This window comes from Coregonus lavaretus (assembly GCF_964263955.1).
Source record: "Coregonus lavaretus genome assembly, chromosome: 8".
Classification (NCBI taxonomy): Eukaryota; Metazoa; Chordata; class Actinopteri; order Salmoniformes; family Salmonidae; genus Coregonus; species Coregonus lavaretus.
In genome coordinates, this window is record NC_139995.1 from 54,959,986 (window position 1) to 54,973,548 (window position 13,563).

Here is a 13,563-nt window from a genome sequence, read left to right on the forward strand (position 1 = left end):
CATAGAGGTCACCTGCGAGTCTGGAAGTGTCCGCTATATAATTGTTTTAGTAAATAAATGATTTCCTTTCAGCTGTGTTCCATAGAGGTCACCTGCGAGTCTGGAAGCGTCATGGCGGCCACACTGGCCCACGGGGGAATCTGCCCAATCACCGGCGAGCGCGTCCTGAGTGCCGAGGCTGTAAGGAACACCCTGAGTCTCATGCACTCCTGCGGCATGTACGACTTCTCTGGACAGATGGCCTTCCATGTAAGTCATACAGTAGTCATACAGTAGTCATACAGTTGTTATACAGTAGTCATACAGTAGTCATACAGTAGTTATACAGTAGTCATACAGTAGTCATACAGTAGTTATACAGTAGTTATACAGTAGTTATACAGTAGTCATACAGTAGTTATACAGTAGTCATTCGGTTGTTATACAGTAGTCATACAGTAGTTATACAGTAGTCATACAGTAGTCATACAGTTGTTATACAGTAGTCATACAGTAGTCATACAGTAGTTATACAGTAGTTATACAGTAGTCGTACAGTAGTTATACAGTAGTCATACAGTAGTCATACAGTAGTTATACAGTTGTTATACAGTAGTCATACAGTAGTTATACAGTAGTCATACAGTAGCCATACAGTTGTTATACAGTAGTCATACAGTAGTTATACAGTAGTCATACAGTAGTCATTCAGTTGTTATACAGTAGTTATACAGTAGTCATGCAGTAGTCATTCAGTAGTCATTCAGTTGCTATACAGTAGTTATACAGTAGTCATACAGTAGTAATACAGTGGTCATACAGTTGTTATACAGTAGTCATTCAGTTGTTATACATCAGTTATACAGTAGTCATACAGTGGTCATACAGTAGTTATACAGTAGTCATACAGTAGTCATACAGTAGTCATTCAGCTATTATACAGTAGTCATACAATAGTCATACAGTATTTATACGGTAGTCATACAGTAGTCATGCAGTGGTCATACAGTAGTTATACAGTAGTCATACAGTAGTCATTCAGTTGCTATACAGTAGTTATACAGTAGTCATACAGTAGTAATACAGTGGTCATACAGTTGTCATACAGTAGTCATTCAGTTGTTATACAGCAGTTATACAGTAGTCATACAGTGGTCATACAGTAGTTATACAGTAGTCATACAGTAGTCATTCAGTTGTTATATAGTAGTCATACAGTAGTCATACAGTAGTCATACAGTAGTCATACAGTGGTCATTCAGTAGTCATTCAGTTGCTATACAGTAGTTATACAGTAGTCATACAGTTGTTATACAGTAGTCATTCAGTTGTTATACATCAGTTATACAGTAGTCATACAGTGGTCATACAGTAGTTATACAGTAGTCATACAGTAGTCATTCAGTAGTCATTCAGTAGTCATTTAGTTGCTATACAGTAGTTATACAGTAGTCATACAGTAGTCATACAGTAGTTATTCAGTTGTTATACAGTAGTTATACAGTAGTTATACAGTAGTCATACATTAGTTATACAGTAGTCATACGGTAGTCATACAGTAGTTATATAGTAGTCATACAGTGGTCATGCAGTAGTTATTCAGTTGTTATACAGTAGTTATACAGTAGTCATACAATAGTCATACAGTAGTTATTCAGTTGTTATACAGTAGTTATACAGTAGTCATACAATAGTCATACGGTATTTATACGGTAGTCATACAGTAGTCATACAGTAGTCATGCAGTAGTTATACAGTAGTTATACAGTAGTTATACAGTAGTCATACAGTAGTCATACAGTAGTTATACAGTAGTCATACAGTAGTCATGCAGTAGTTATACAGTAGTTATACAGTAGTTATACAGTAGTCGTACAGTAGTCATACAGTAGTTATTCAGTTGTTATACAGTAGTTATACAGTAGTCATACAATAGTCATACAGTATTTATACGGTAGTCATACAGTAGTCATGCAGTAGTTATACAGTAGTTATACAGTAGTCATACAGTAGTCATACAGTAGTCATACAGTAGTTATACAGTAGTCATACAGTAGTCATGCAGTAGTTATACAGTAGTTATACAGTAGTCGTACAGTAGTTATACAGTAGTCGTACAGTAGTCATACAGTAGTTGTACAGTAGTTGTACAGTAGTCATACAGTAGTTATACAGTAGTCATACAGTAGTTATACAGTAGTCATGTAGTAGTCATACAGTAGTTATACAGTTGTTATACAGTAGTCATACAGTAGTTATACAGTAGTCATACAGTAGTCATACAGTGGTCATACAGTAGTTATACAGTAGTCATACAGTAGTTATACAGTAGTCATACAGTGGTTATACAGTAGTCATACAGTAGTCATACAGTAGTTATACAGTAGTCATACAGTTGTTATACAGTAGTCATACAGTAGTCATACAGTAGTTATACAGTAGTTATACAGTAGTCATACAGTGGTTATACAGTAGTCATACAGTAGTTATACAGTAGTCATACAGTAGTCATACAGTAGTCATACAGTAGTTATACAATAGTCATACAGTAGTTATACAGTAGTCATACAGTAGTCATACAGTAGTTATACAATAGTTATACAGTAGTTATACAGTACTTACACAATGGCGCCGGAGGGGATGGCTGCCGTTTTACGGGTTCCTGACCAACTGTGCTATTTTGTGTGTTTTTTCGCGTTGTTTGTAACTTATTTTGTACATAATGTTGCTGATACCGTCTCTTATGACCGAAAATAGCTTCTGGATATCAGAACAGCAATTACTCACCTCGAACTGGACAAAGATTTTTTCTTTAATGAGTCTGACGCGAAGGAAATACTGTTTCTCCGAGACCAGGCCAAAATCCCCGTCATTCGCGTGAAGAAAAGACGGAGGTACAGGAGGCGGAGATCGGGGTGCCTTGTGAGAATTAGTTGGCGAGTGGGTAACCCGCCTCTTTCATTCGTTCTATTGGCCAACGTGCAATCACTGGAGAATAAACTGGATGAGCTCCGTTCGAGACTATCCTACCAACGGGGCATTAAAAACTGTAATATCTGGCCTCCCGAGTGGCGCAGCGGTCTAAGGCACTGCAGTGCTTGAGGCGTCACTACAGATCCGGGTTCGATCCCGGGCTGTGACGCAGCCGGCCGCGATCCGGGAGACGCATGAGGCAACACACAATTGGCCCAGCGTCGTCCGGGTTAGGGGAGGGTTTGGCTGGCCATCACGCTCTAGCGACTGCTGTGGCGGGCCGGGCGCATGCACGCTGAAACGGTCGCCAGTTGGACGGTATTTCCTCCGACACATTGGTTCGGCTGGCTTCCGGGTTAAGCGAGCAGGGTGTCAAGAAGCAGTGCGGCTTGGCAGGGTCGTGTTTCAGAGGACGCATGGCTCTCGACCTTTGCCTCTCCCGAGTCCATACGGGAGTTGCAGCGATGGGACAAGACTGTAACTACCAATTTGGATATCACGAAAAAAGAAAAAGAAAAACTGTAATATCTTATGTTTCACCGAGTCGTGGCTGAACGACGACACGGATAATATACAGTTGGCTGGGTTATCCATGCATCAGCAGGACAGAGAAGCTACGTCTGGTAAGACGAGGGGTGGGGGTGTGTGTCTATTTGTCAATAACAGCTGGTGCACGATGTCTAATATTAAGGAAGTCTCGAGGTATTGCTCGCCTGAGGTAGAGTACCTCATGATAAGCTGTAGACCACACTATTTACCAAGATTGTTTTCATCTATATTTTTCATAGCCGTCTATTTACCACCACAAACCGATGCTGGCACTAAGACCGCACTCAACGAGCTGTATAAGGCCATAAGCAAACAAGATAATGCTCATCCTGAAGCGGCGTTCCTATTGGCCGGGGACTGCAGGCAAACTTGCAGGCAAAATTAAATCAGTTTTACCTCATTTCTACCAGAATGTCACATGTGCAACCAGAGGAAAAAAAAACTCTAGACCACCTTTACTCCACACACAGAGATGCATACAAAGCTCTCCCTCGCCCTCCATTTGGAAAATCTGACCATAATTCTATCCTCCTGATTCCTGCTTACAAGCAAAAACAAAAGCAGGAAGTACCAGTGACTCACTTAATACGGAAGTGGTCAGATGACGCGGATGCTACGCTACAGAACTGTTTTTGCTAGCACAGACTGGAATATGTTCCAGGATTCATCCAATAGCATTAAGGAGTATACCACCTCAGGCACCAGCTTCATCGATAAGTGCATCGACGACGTCGTCCCTACAGTGACCGTACGTACAGTACCAGTCCAAAGTTTGGACACACCTACTCATTCCAGGGTTTTTCTTAATTTTTACTATTTTCTACAATGTAAAATCCCACTAAGCCCAAACCAGATGGGATGGCGTATCGCTGTAGAATGCTATGGTAGGCATGCTGGTTAAGTGTGCCTTGAATTCTAAATAAATCACAGACAGTGTCACCAGCAAAGCACCCCCACACCATCACACCTCCTCCTCCATGCTTTACGGTGGGAAATACAAATGCGGAGATCATCCGTTCACCAACACCGCGTCTCACAAAGACACGGCGGTTTGAATTTTCACCGGTCTGATGTCCATTGCTCGTATTTCTTGGCCCAAGCAGGTCTCTTCTTCTTATTGGTGTCCTTTAGTAGTGGTTTCTTTGCAGCAATTCGACCATGAAGGCCTGATTCACACAGTCCCGTCTGAACAGTTGATGTTGAGACGTGTCTGTTACTTGAACTCTGTGAAGCATTTATTTGGGCTACATTTTCTGAGGCTGGTAACTCTAATGAACTTATCCTCTGCAGCAGAGGTAACTCTGGGTCTTCCATTCCTGTGGCGGTCCTCATGAGAGCCAGTTTTATCATAGCGCTTGATGGTTTTTGCGACTGCAGTTGAAGAAACTTTCAAAGTTCTTGAAATTTTACGTGTTGACTGACCTTCCTGTCTTAAAGTAATTATGGATTTCTCTTTGCTTATTTGAGCTGTTCTTGCCATAATATGGACTTGGTCTTTTACCAAATAGGGCTATCTTCTGTATACCCCCCCCACCTTGTCACAACACAACTGATTGGCTCAAACGCATTAAGAAGTTAATAAATTCCACAAATTAACTTTTAAGAAAGCACACCTGTTAATTGAAATGCATTGCAGGTGAGTACCTCATGAAGCTGGTCGAGAGAATGCCAAGAGTGTGCAAAGCTGTCATCAAGGCAAAGGGTGGCTTTTTCAAGAATCTCAAATATAAAATATATTTTGATTTGTTTAACACTTTTTTGGTTACTAAATGATTCCATATGTGTTATTTCATAGTTTTGATGTCTTAACTATTATTCTACAATGTAAAAAAAAAAAGTAAAAATAAAGAAAAACCCTGGAACGAGGAGGTGTGTCCAAACCTTTGACTGGAAGTGTACATATCCCAACCAGAAGCCATGGATTACAGGTAACATCCGCACCGAGCTAAAGGCTAGAGCTGCCGCTTTCAAGGAGCGGGACACTAATCCGGACGCTTATAAGAAATCCCGCTATGCCCTCAGACGAACCATCAAACAGGCAAAGCGTCAATACAGGACTAAGATTGAATCCTACTACACCGGCTCTGATGCTCGTCAGATGCGGCAGGGCTTGCAAACTACAAAGGGAAACCCAGCCATGTGCTGCCCAGTGATGTGAGCCTACCATACGGGCTAAATGCCTTTTATGCTCGCTTCGAGGCAAGCAACATTGAAGCATGCATGAGAGCACCAGCTGTTCCGAACGACTGTGTGATCACGCTCTCCATAGCCGATGTGAGCAAGACCTTTAAACAAGTTAACATTCACAAGGTCACAGGGCCAGATGGATTACCAGGACATGTACTCAGAGCATGCGCAGAACAACTGGCAAGTGTCTTCACTGACATTTTCAACCTCTCCCTAACCGAGTCTGTAATACCTAAATGTTTAAAGCAGACCACCATAGTCCCTGTGCCCAAGAAAGCGAAGGTAACCTGCCTAAATGACTACCGCCCCGTAGCACTCACGTCGGTAGCCATCAAGTGCTTTGAAAGGCTGGTCATGGCTCACATCAAAACCATCATCCCGGAAACCCTAGACCCACTCCAATTCGCATACCGCCCCAACAGATCCACAGATGACGCAATCTCAATCGCACTCCACACTGCCCTTTCCCACCTGGACAAAAGGAACACCTATGTAAGAATGATGTTCATTGACTACAGCTCAGCGTTCAACACTATAGTGCCCACAAAGCTCCTCACTAAGTTAAGGACCCTGGGACTAAACACCTCCCTATGCAACTGGATCCTGGACTTCCTGACAGGTCGCCCCCAGGTGGTAATTGTAGGCAACAACACATCTGTCACGCTGATCCTCAACATCGGGGCCCCTCAGGGGTGCTTGCTTAGCCCCCTCCTGTACTCCCTGTTCACCCACGACTGCTTGGCCAAGCACGACTCCAACACAATCTTTAAGTTTGCTGACGACACCTCGGTGGTAGGCCTGATCACCGACAACGATGAGACAGCCTATAGGGAGGAGGTCAGAGACCTGGCAGTGTGGTGCCAGGACAACAACCTCTCCCTCAACGTGAGCAAGACAATGGAGATGATCGTGAACTACAGGAAAAGGAGGACCGAACACGCCCCCATCCACATCGACGGGGCTGGTCCAAGCACACCAAGAAAGTTGTGAAGAGGGCACAACAACGCCTTTTCCCCCTCAGGATACTGAAAAGATTTGGCATGGGTCCCCAGATCCTCAAAAAGTTCTACAGCTGCACATTCGAGAGCATCCTCACCTCGCTGATCAACTCATCCTTGACCGCTGGCCATGTCCCTTCCGTCTTCAAGAGAGCGAGAGTTACTCCCCTTCTCAAAAAACCAACACTCGACCCCACTGATGTCAACAACTACAGACCAGTATCCCTTCTTTCTTTTCTTTCCAAAACTATTGAGCGTGCCGTCTTTAGCCAACTCTCTTGCTATCTCTCTCAGAATGACCTTCTTGATCCAAACCAATCAGGTTTCAGGACTGGTCATTCAACTGAGACTGCTCTTCTCTGTGTCACAGAGACTCTCCGCACTGCTAAAGCTAACTCTCTCTCCTCTGCTCTTGTCCTTCTAGACCTGTCTGCTGCCTTTGATACTGTGAACCATCAGATCCTCCTCTCCACCCTCTCCGAAATGGGCATCTCCGGCGCGGCTCACTCCTGGATTGCGTCCTACCTGACCGGTCGCTCCTACCAAGTGGCGTGGCGGGAAGCTGTCTCCGCACCACGTGCTCTCACCACTGGTGTCCCCCAGGGATCGGTTTTGGGCCCTCTCCTTTTCTCCCTATACACCAAGTCACTTGGCTCTGTCATATCCTCACATGGCCTTTCCTATCATTGCTACGCTGACGATACACAACTAATCTTCTCCTTTCCCCCTTCTGATAACCAGGTGGCGAATCGCATCTCTGCATGTCTGGCAGACATATCAGTATGGATGACGGATCACCACCTCAAGCTGAACCCTGGCAAGACGGAGCTGCTCTTCCTCCCGGGGAAGGACTGCCCGTTCCATGATCTCGCCATCACGGTAGACAACTCCGCTGTGTCCTCCTCCCAGAGTGCGAAGAGCCTAGGCGTGACCCTGGACAACACCCTGTCGTTCTCCGCCAACATCAAGGCGGTGACCCGCTCCTGCAGGTTCATGCTCTACAACATTCGGAGAGTGCGACCCTGCCTTACACAGGAAGCGGCGCAGGTCCTGGTCCAGGCACTTGTCATCTCCCGTCTGGACTACTGCAACTCGCTGTTGGCTGGGCTCCCTGCCTGTGCCATTAAACCCCTACAACTCATCCAGAATGCCGCAGCCCGTCTGGTGTTCAACCTTCCCAAGTTCTCTCACGTCACCCCCCTCCTCCGCACACTCCACTGGCTTCCAATTGAAGCTCGCATCCGCTACAAGACCATGGTGCTTGCCTTTGGAGCAGTGAGGGGAACGGCACCCCTGTACCTTCAGGCTCTGATCAGTCCCTACACCCAAACGAGGACATTGCGTTCATCCACCTCTGGCCTGCTGGCTCCCCTTCCTCTGCGGAAGCACAGCTCCCGCTCAGCCCAGTCAAAACTGTTCGCTGCTCTGGCACCCCAATGGTGGAACAAGCTCCCTCACGACGCCAGGACAGCGGAGTCACTCACCACCTTCCGGAGACATTTGAAACCCCACCTCTTTAAGGAATACCTGGGATAGGCTAAAGTATTCCTTCTAACCCCCCCCCCAAATTGTAAAGTGGTTATCCCACTGGCTATAGGGTGAACGCACCAATTTGTGAGTCGCTCTGGCTAAGAGCGTCTGCTAAATGACGTTAATGTGCCCTTGAGCAAGGCACTTAACCCTAATTGCTCCTGTAAGTCGCTCTGGTTAAGAGCGTCTGCTAAATGACTAAAATGTAAAAATGTAATCCTGACTGGTTGCATCACTGGTTGTTTTTTTGTTTGTATTATCTTTTACCAGATCTAATGTGTTATATTTTCCTACATTAATTTCACATTTCCACAAACTTCAAAGTGTTTACTTTCAAATGGTATCAAGAATATGCATATCCTTGCTTCATGTCCTGAGCTACAGGCAGTTAGATTTGGGTATGTCATTTTAGGCGAAAATTGAAAAAAAGGGTCCGATCCTTAAGAGGTTAAATGCCATGTATTAATAGTCGAGTAAACCTTTTTAAACATTTATTTGCCAAATAAAGGCCACATTTCTTTTTCTCATGTTGGATGCTTTAATTGACACTTTTATCATAACCTGTATGGCCCCTGTATGGTTATTTCCCAGGTGGGCTTGCCTGCTAAGTCTGGGGTGTCAGGAGCAGTTCTATTGGTGGTCCCTAATGTCATGGGAGTCATGTGTTGGTCTCCTCCGCTAGACAAGGTTGGAAACAGTGTCCGGGGCATACACTTCTGCCAGGTAACCCATTTACATGTGATGTATGATACAATGACTGAATTACTTGTACAGAGTGAGCACTTGCTTGTACAGAGTGAGAAATGCTTGTGTGCTTCTTATGAATGTGTTTTGTCTAGGTTTTGAATGTGTTATGAAGTCCTTGTGTAGGTACCCTTTAAATAGTATTAACCATATGCAAAATGCATAATGTTTTGGCCTCCTGATAACGATCTGCTTTTCTTTATTTGTCTTTCAGGAGCTGGTGTCTTCGTTTAACTTCCACAACTATGACAACCTGAGACACTTGGTCAAGAAGCAGGACCCTCGAAGGCAAGACGGGGATGATAGGGTAAGGGCTTTTGAGAGCTTTAGAAGGTAAACATACCAACAATTGAACATATTTGCTAAAACATGAATTGAGGTGGTGGTGTTGTCGTCTCCCAGTGTCCCACCCAGTCCAAGGTGTATTTATCTCTGCTATATCTGTAGAACAAGTCTGTGGTGAGCTTGATGTTTGCGGCCTACAGTGGAGATGTGTCAGCCCTCAGAAGGTAAAAGAGCAAATCAAGGAGTCTGCAGAAGGAGGGTTTATGTTTTACTTAGTTTCACCACGAAGTCACATATTGTAGATGTCACTCTCTCTCTCCTAGCTACTAATCCTTCACAGTAACTTAGGACTAACATGTAGAATATAGCTATAGTCTCCTATCCTGTCCTCTCAGGTTTGCTCTGTCATCGATGGACATGGAGCTGAAGGACTATGACTCTAGGACGGCTCTACACGTGGCTGCTGGCGAGGGTGAGCTTCCCTCCACTGGTGGCATTGTATCTTCAAAATGTTCTTACATGTGATGTTCTGGTGCCTCTAGGGTAATTCAGAAAGCTGATTAAGGACCTTATTACTGATGAATGTGTTTGCTTTTTTATGCCTGTGTTTTTCTTTCTGCTTGCATTTTGTATTTATATTTTGATGATGTGTATTTTCTGTCATTCAGGGCTCATCTGTATGACTCCCTGATAAAATAAAGGTTAAATAAAATAAAATGTCTTATAATGCATCATAGTGATGTTATAGATACTTATGAGTTGTTATTACAGCTTCTATCGAGTGTTATAATGCAGTAGAAGTGTATCATAAGGCATTATGTGTGTGTGCCTCATAGCAAGTGTTACCAGGCTAACGTACATATTTTGTGCTTTGTCCTCAGGCCATGTGGATGTGGTACGGTTCCTAACAGACGCCTGCAAAGTCAACCCCTTTGTGAAAGACCGGTACTGTATTATTCATTCATTCATCCACCCCTCCGTCCATCTATATCAATCTCTACTGACGTTGCCTCCAACCTAACAACATCCCTTAGCTGCTGTATTACCAGCCTCTCATGCCTTATTTCTCCATCTCCTTCCTCGTTCTGTTCTCTGTGGCCGTTGTCTTTATTGAGAGGTAGTTATTTTTTAATAACTTCTGACATCCTTCAATTAGCTTCTGTCTCATCTCTACCACCTCCCTCCAGGTGGGGCAACATTCCCCTTGATGATGCCATGCAGTTTGGCCACGGTGCCGTGGTGAAGGTCCTACAGGATTACCAGGTGGCCTGCCAGGAACAGGAGAGACTACCAGTGGCTGATACCATACCCATACCCCCCAAACTAGAGACTGTAGAAGGCATGGTGTGATCAGGGGACGTATATATATCAAGCGTCTCCCATTAAGAGTGCTGATCTACGATCAATTTTGCGGAATGAAACAGATTATTATAGACGGGGAGGACAGTGATCCTAAATCAGCACCCCTACTTGATAAATGGGCCCAGGACCATCAGGGTCCATTCATTAGGTCCCAAATGGAAGATAACAGACCGAAACATGGAGAGACTTCCTCAAGTTGTCCAATAAAGAAAACACTCATTTTCGTTTTCTGTTGCAAATGGTAGTGTGTCCGAAGTGGTGCTCTAATTCCTATAGACCTTTAGTGCATTACTTTTGGTTAGTAGTGTGTATAGGGAATAGGGTGCCATTTAGGATACTGTGTTATTCCTCCCACCAGGACTTCTCTTTCTGAAATCTCTGGGTGCGCCTCAACAATGTCTCCTTCCTCCTGAAGTGTACACTCATACCCTACTTCCCACACATCTAAAGACGTTGGATTGGTGGAGGCATGGGCTAGTTTCTTATACCAGTCATTACCTTTCATATCAGTGAAGGGAAGGGAACAAGAGCACACTTTGGGAGGAAGGAGAGATAATTGGGACAGAGTCCCTATCTTGTATGCAGTATTTACTCCTCTCCTGTCCATATAAACAGGAGGAGACCTGAGGGTATAGTTTTTCATTTTAGTCGACGCTAAATGTAACAAGACGATCACCTGAGACTAATGGAAATTCAATTTGACATGATGGTCCTGATCTGTTTTGTCCAATCAGAAGTATGCATGCCTTCAATGCAATCCTCTCATTGGCAGAATTAACATCTTTCATGTGCGCAGGCTACTTGAGCTTATAGCCCCGCCCTCCTTTTCAACACACACAGCTCCAGGGTGGTCACTTCAGTCGTCTCTCTTCTGAACTGATGCGCGGGCAGGGCACTTCTAAACTGGAGCTAACCTCTATTCTGATGCGCGGGCAGGGCACTTCTAAACTGGAGCTAACCTCTATTCTGATGCGCGGGCAGGGCACTTCTAAACTGGAGCTAACCTCTATTCTGATGCGCGGGCAGGGCACTTCTAAACTGGAGCTAACCTCTATTCTGATGCGCGGGCAGGGCACTTCTAAACTGGAGCTGACCTCTATTCTGATGCGCGGGCAGGGCACTTCTAAACTGGAGCTAACCTCTATTCTGATGCGCGGGCAGGGCACTTCTAAACTGGAGCTAACCTCTATTCTGATGCGCGGGCAGGGCACTTCTAAACTGGAGCTAACCTCTATTCTGATGCGCGGGCAGGGCACTTCTAAACTGGAGCTAACCTCTATTCTGATGCGCGGGCAGGGCACTTCTAAACTGGAGCTAACCTCTATTCTGATGCGCGGGCAGGGCACTTCTAAACTGGAGCTAACCTCTATTCTGATGCGCGGGCAGGGCACTTCTAAACTGGAGCTAACCTCTATTCTGATGCGCGGGCAGGGCACTTCTAAACTGGAGCTGACCTCTATTCTGATGCGCGGGCAGGGCACTTCTAAACTGGAGCTGACCTCTATTCTGATGCGCGGGCAGGGCACTTCTAAACTGGAGCTAACCTCTATTCTGATGCGCGGGCAGGGCACTTCTAAACTGGAGCTAACCTCTATTCTGATGCGCGGGCAGGGCACTTCTAAACTGGAGCTAACCTCTATTCTGATGCGCGGGCAGGGCACTTCTAAACTGGAGCTAACCTCTATTCTGATGCGCGGGCAGGGCACTTCTAAACTGGAGCTAACCTCTATTCTGATGCGCGGGCAGGGCACTTCTAAACTGGAGCTAACCTCTATTCTGATGCGCGGGCAGGGCACTTCTAAACTGGAGCTAACCTCTATTCTGATGCGCGGGCAGGGCACTTCTAAACTGGAGCTAACCTCTATTCTGATGCGCGGGCAGGGCACTTCTAAACTGGAGCTAACCTCTATTCTGATGCGCGGGCAGGGCACTTCTAAACTGGAGCTAACCTCTATTCTGATGCGCGGGCAGGGCACTTCTAAACTGGAGCTGACCTCTATTCTGATGCGCGGGCAGGGCACTTCTAAACTGGAGCTGACCTCTATTCTGATGCGCGGGCAGGGCACTTCTAAACTGGAGCTAACCTCTATTCTGATGCGCGGGCAGGGCACTTCTAAACTGGAGCTAACCTCTATTCTGATGCGCGGGCAGGGCACTTCTAAACTGGAGCTAACCTCTATTCTGATGCGCGGGCAGGGCACTTCTAAACTGGAGCTAACCTCTATTCTGATGCGCGGGCAGGGCACTTCTAAACTGGAGCTGACCTCTATTCTGATGCGCGGGCAGGGCACTTCTAAACTGGAGCTAACCTCTATTCTGTTAAGAAACAATAATGTTCATATTTACCATTTTATGCTTTGATCACATCCGAAGCTATATTTTGCCATTTGCGCTGGTATTCATCTGTGTTGCCGTTCACTCGCGTTCCGCAAATGCGAGTTGCAGTGACTTCTTCCCGATTGGAAAGACTAATGCTACTTAGTGAATATTAGGAGTACAGTAATAATTCTGGCCTTGTTGGAAAGCTCACATCCCCCCCCTTTAAAATGAATTCACTAAACACGATGGAAGTTAGAGGTAACCTTAATATTCATTATTTAATGGAAAAGGCCTTGACTAAAATATTACTGAAATGACGGTGACTAAAACCAGACATAAATTATCCAGAGTTTAGATTAAAAATGTCAAGTAGTGATGCACGACATATGCCTCGTTTCCTGAAACAAGTCACGTATAAGGAGTCTTTACCTATCCATTGATTTAAATATATCCCCTGTCTGATTCCCAGTTCGTCCATTGGATGACAGTAGGAGATCACATGACATCTCTTGGTCACTTGAAACCAGTTGCGTCTGGTTTGGAGAGTGAGTCACTGTGCCAAAATGGCTGAACTAATTTTTCAAGCCTGACATCTTAAAATGACTTTCGCAATAAGGGCTTTCAAGTTATGGAGTTT

General features: G+C 45.0%; 1 protein-coding gene across 1 annotated transcript in view; it reads left to right on the forward strand.

Annotated features, from left to right (window-relative positions):
• Nucleotides 1–10,831, forward strand: part of LOC311133622 (glutaminase liver isoform, mitochondrial-like) — a 28,599-nt gene extending 17,768 nt beyond the window's left edge. The window contains 7 exon segments of the mRNA XM_084167142.1: nt 73–249; nt 8,808–8,939; nt 9,175–9,267; nt 9,408–9,469; nt 9,641–9,717; nt 10,127–10,190; nt 10,433–10,831. Of these exon segments, the coding sequence (XP_084023268.1) occupies nt 73–249; nt 8,808–8,939; nt 9,175–9,267; nt 9,408–9,469; nt 9,641–9,717; nt 10,127–10,190; nt 10,433–10,595 (768 nt within the window). The 3' untranslated portion in view covers nt 10,596–10,831.
• The last annotated feature ends 2,732 nt before the right edge of the window (nt 10,832–13,563 follow it).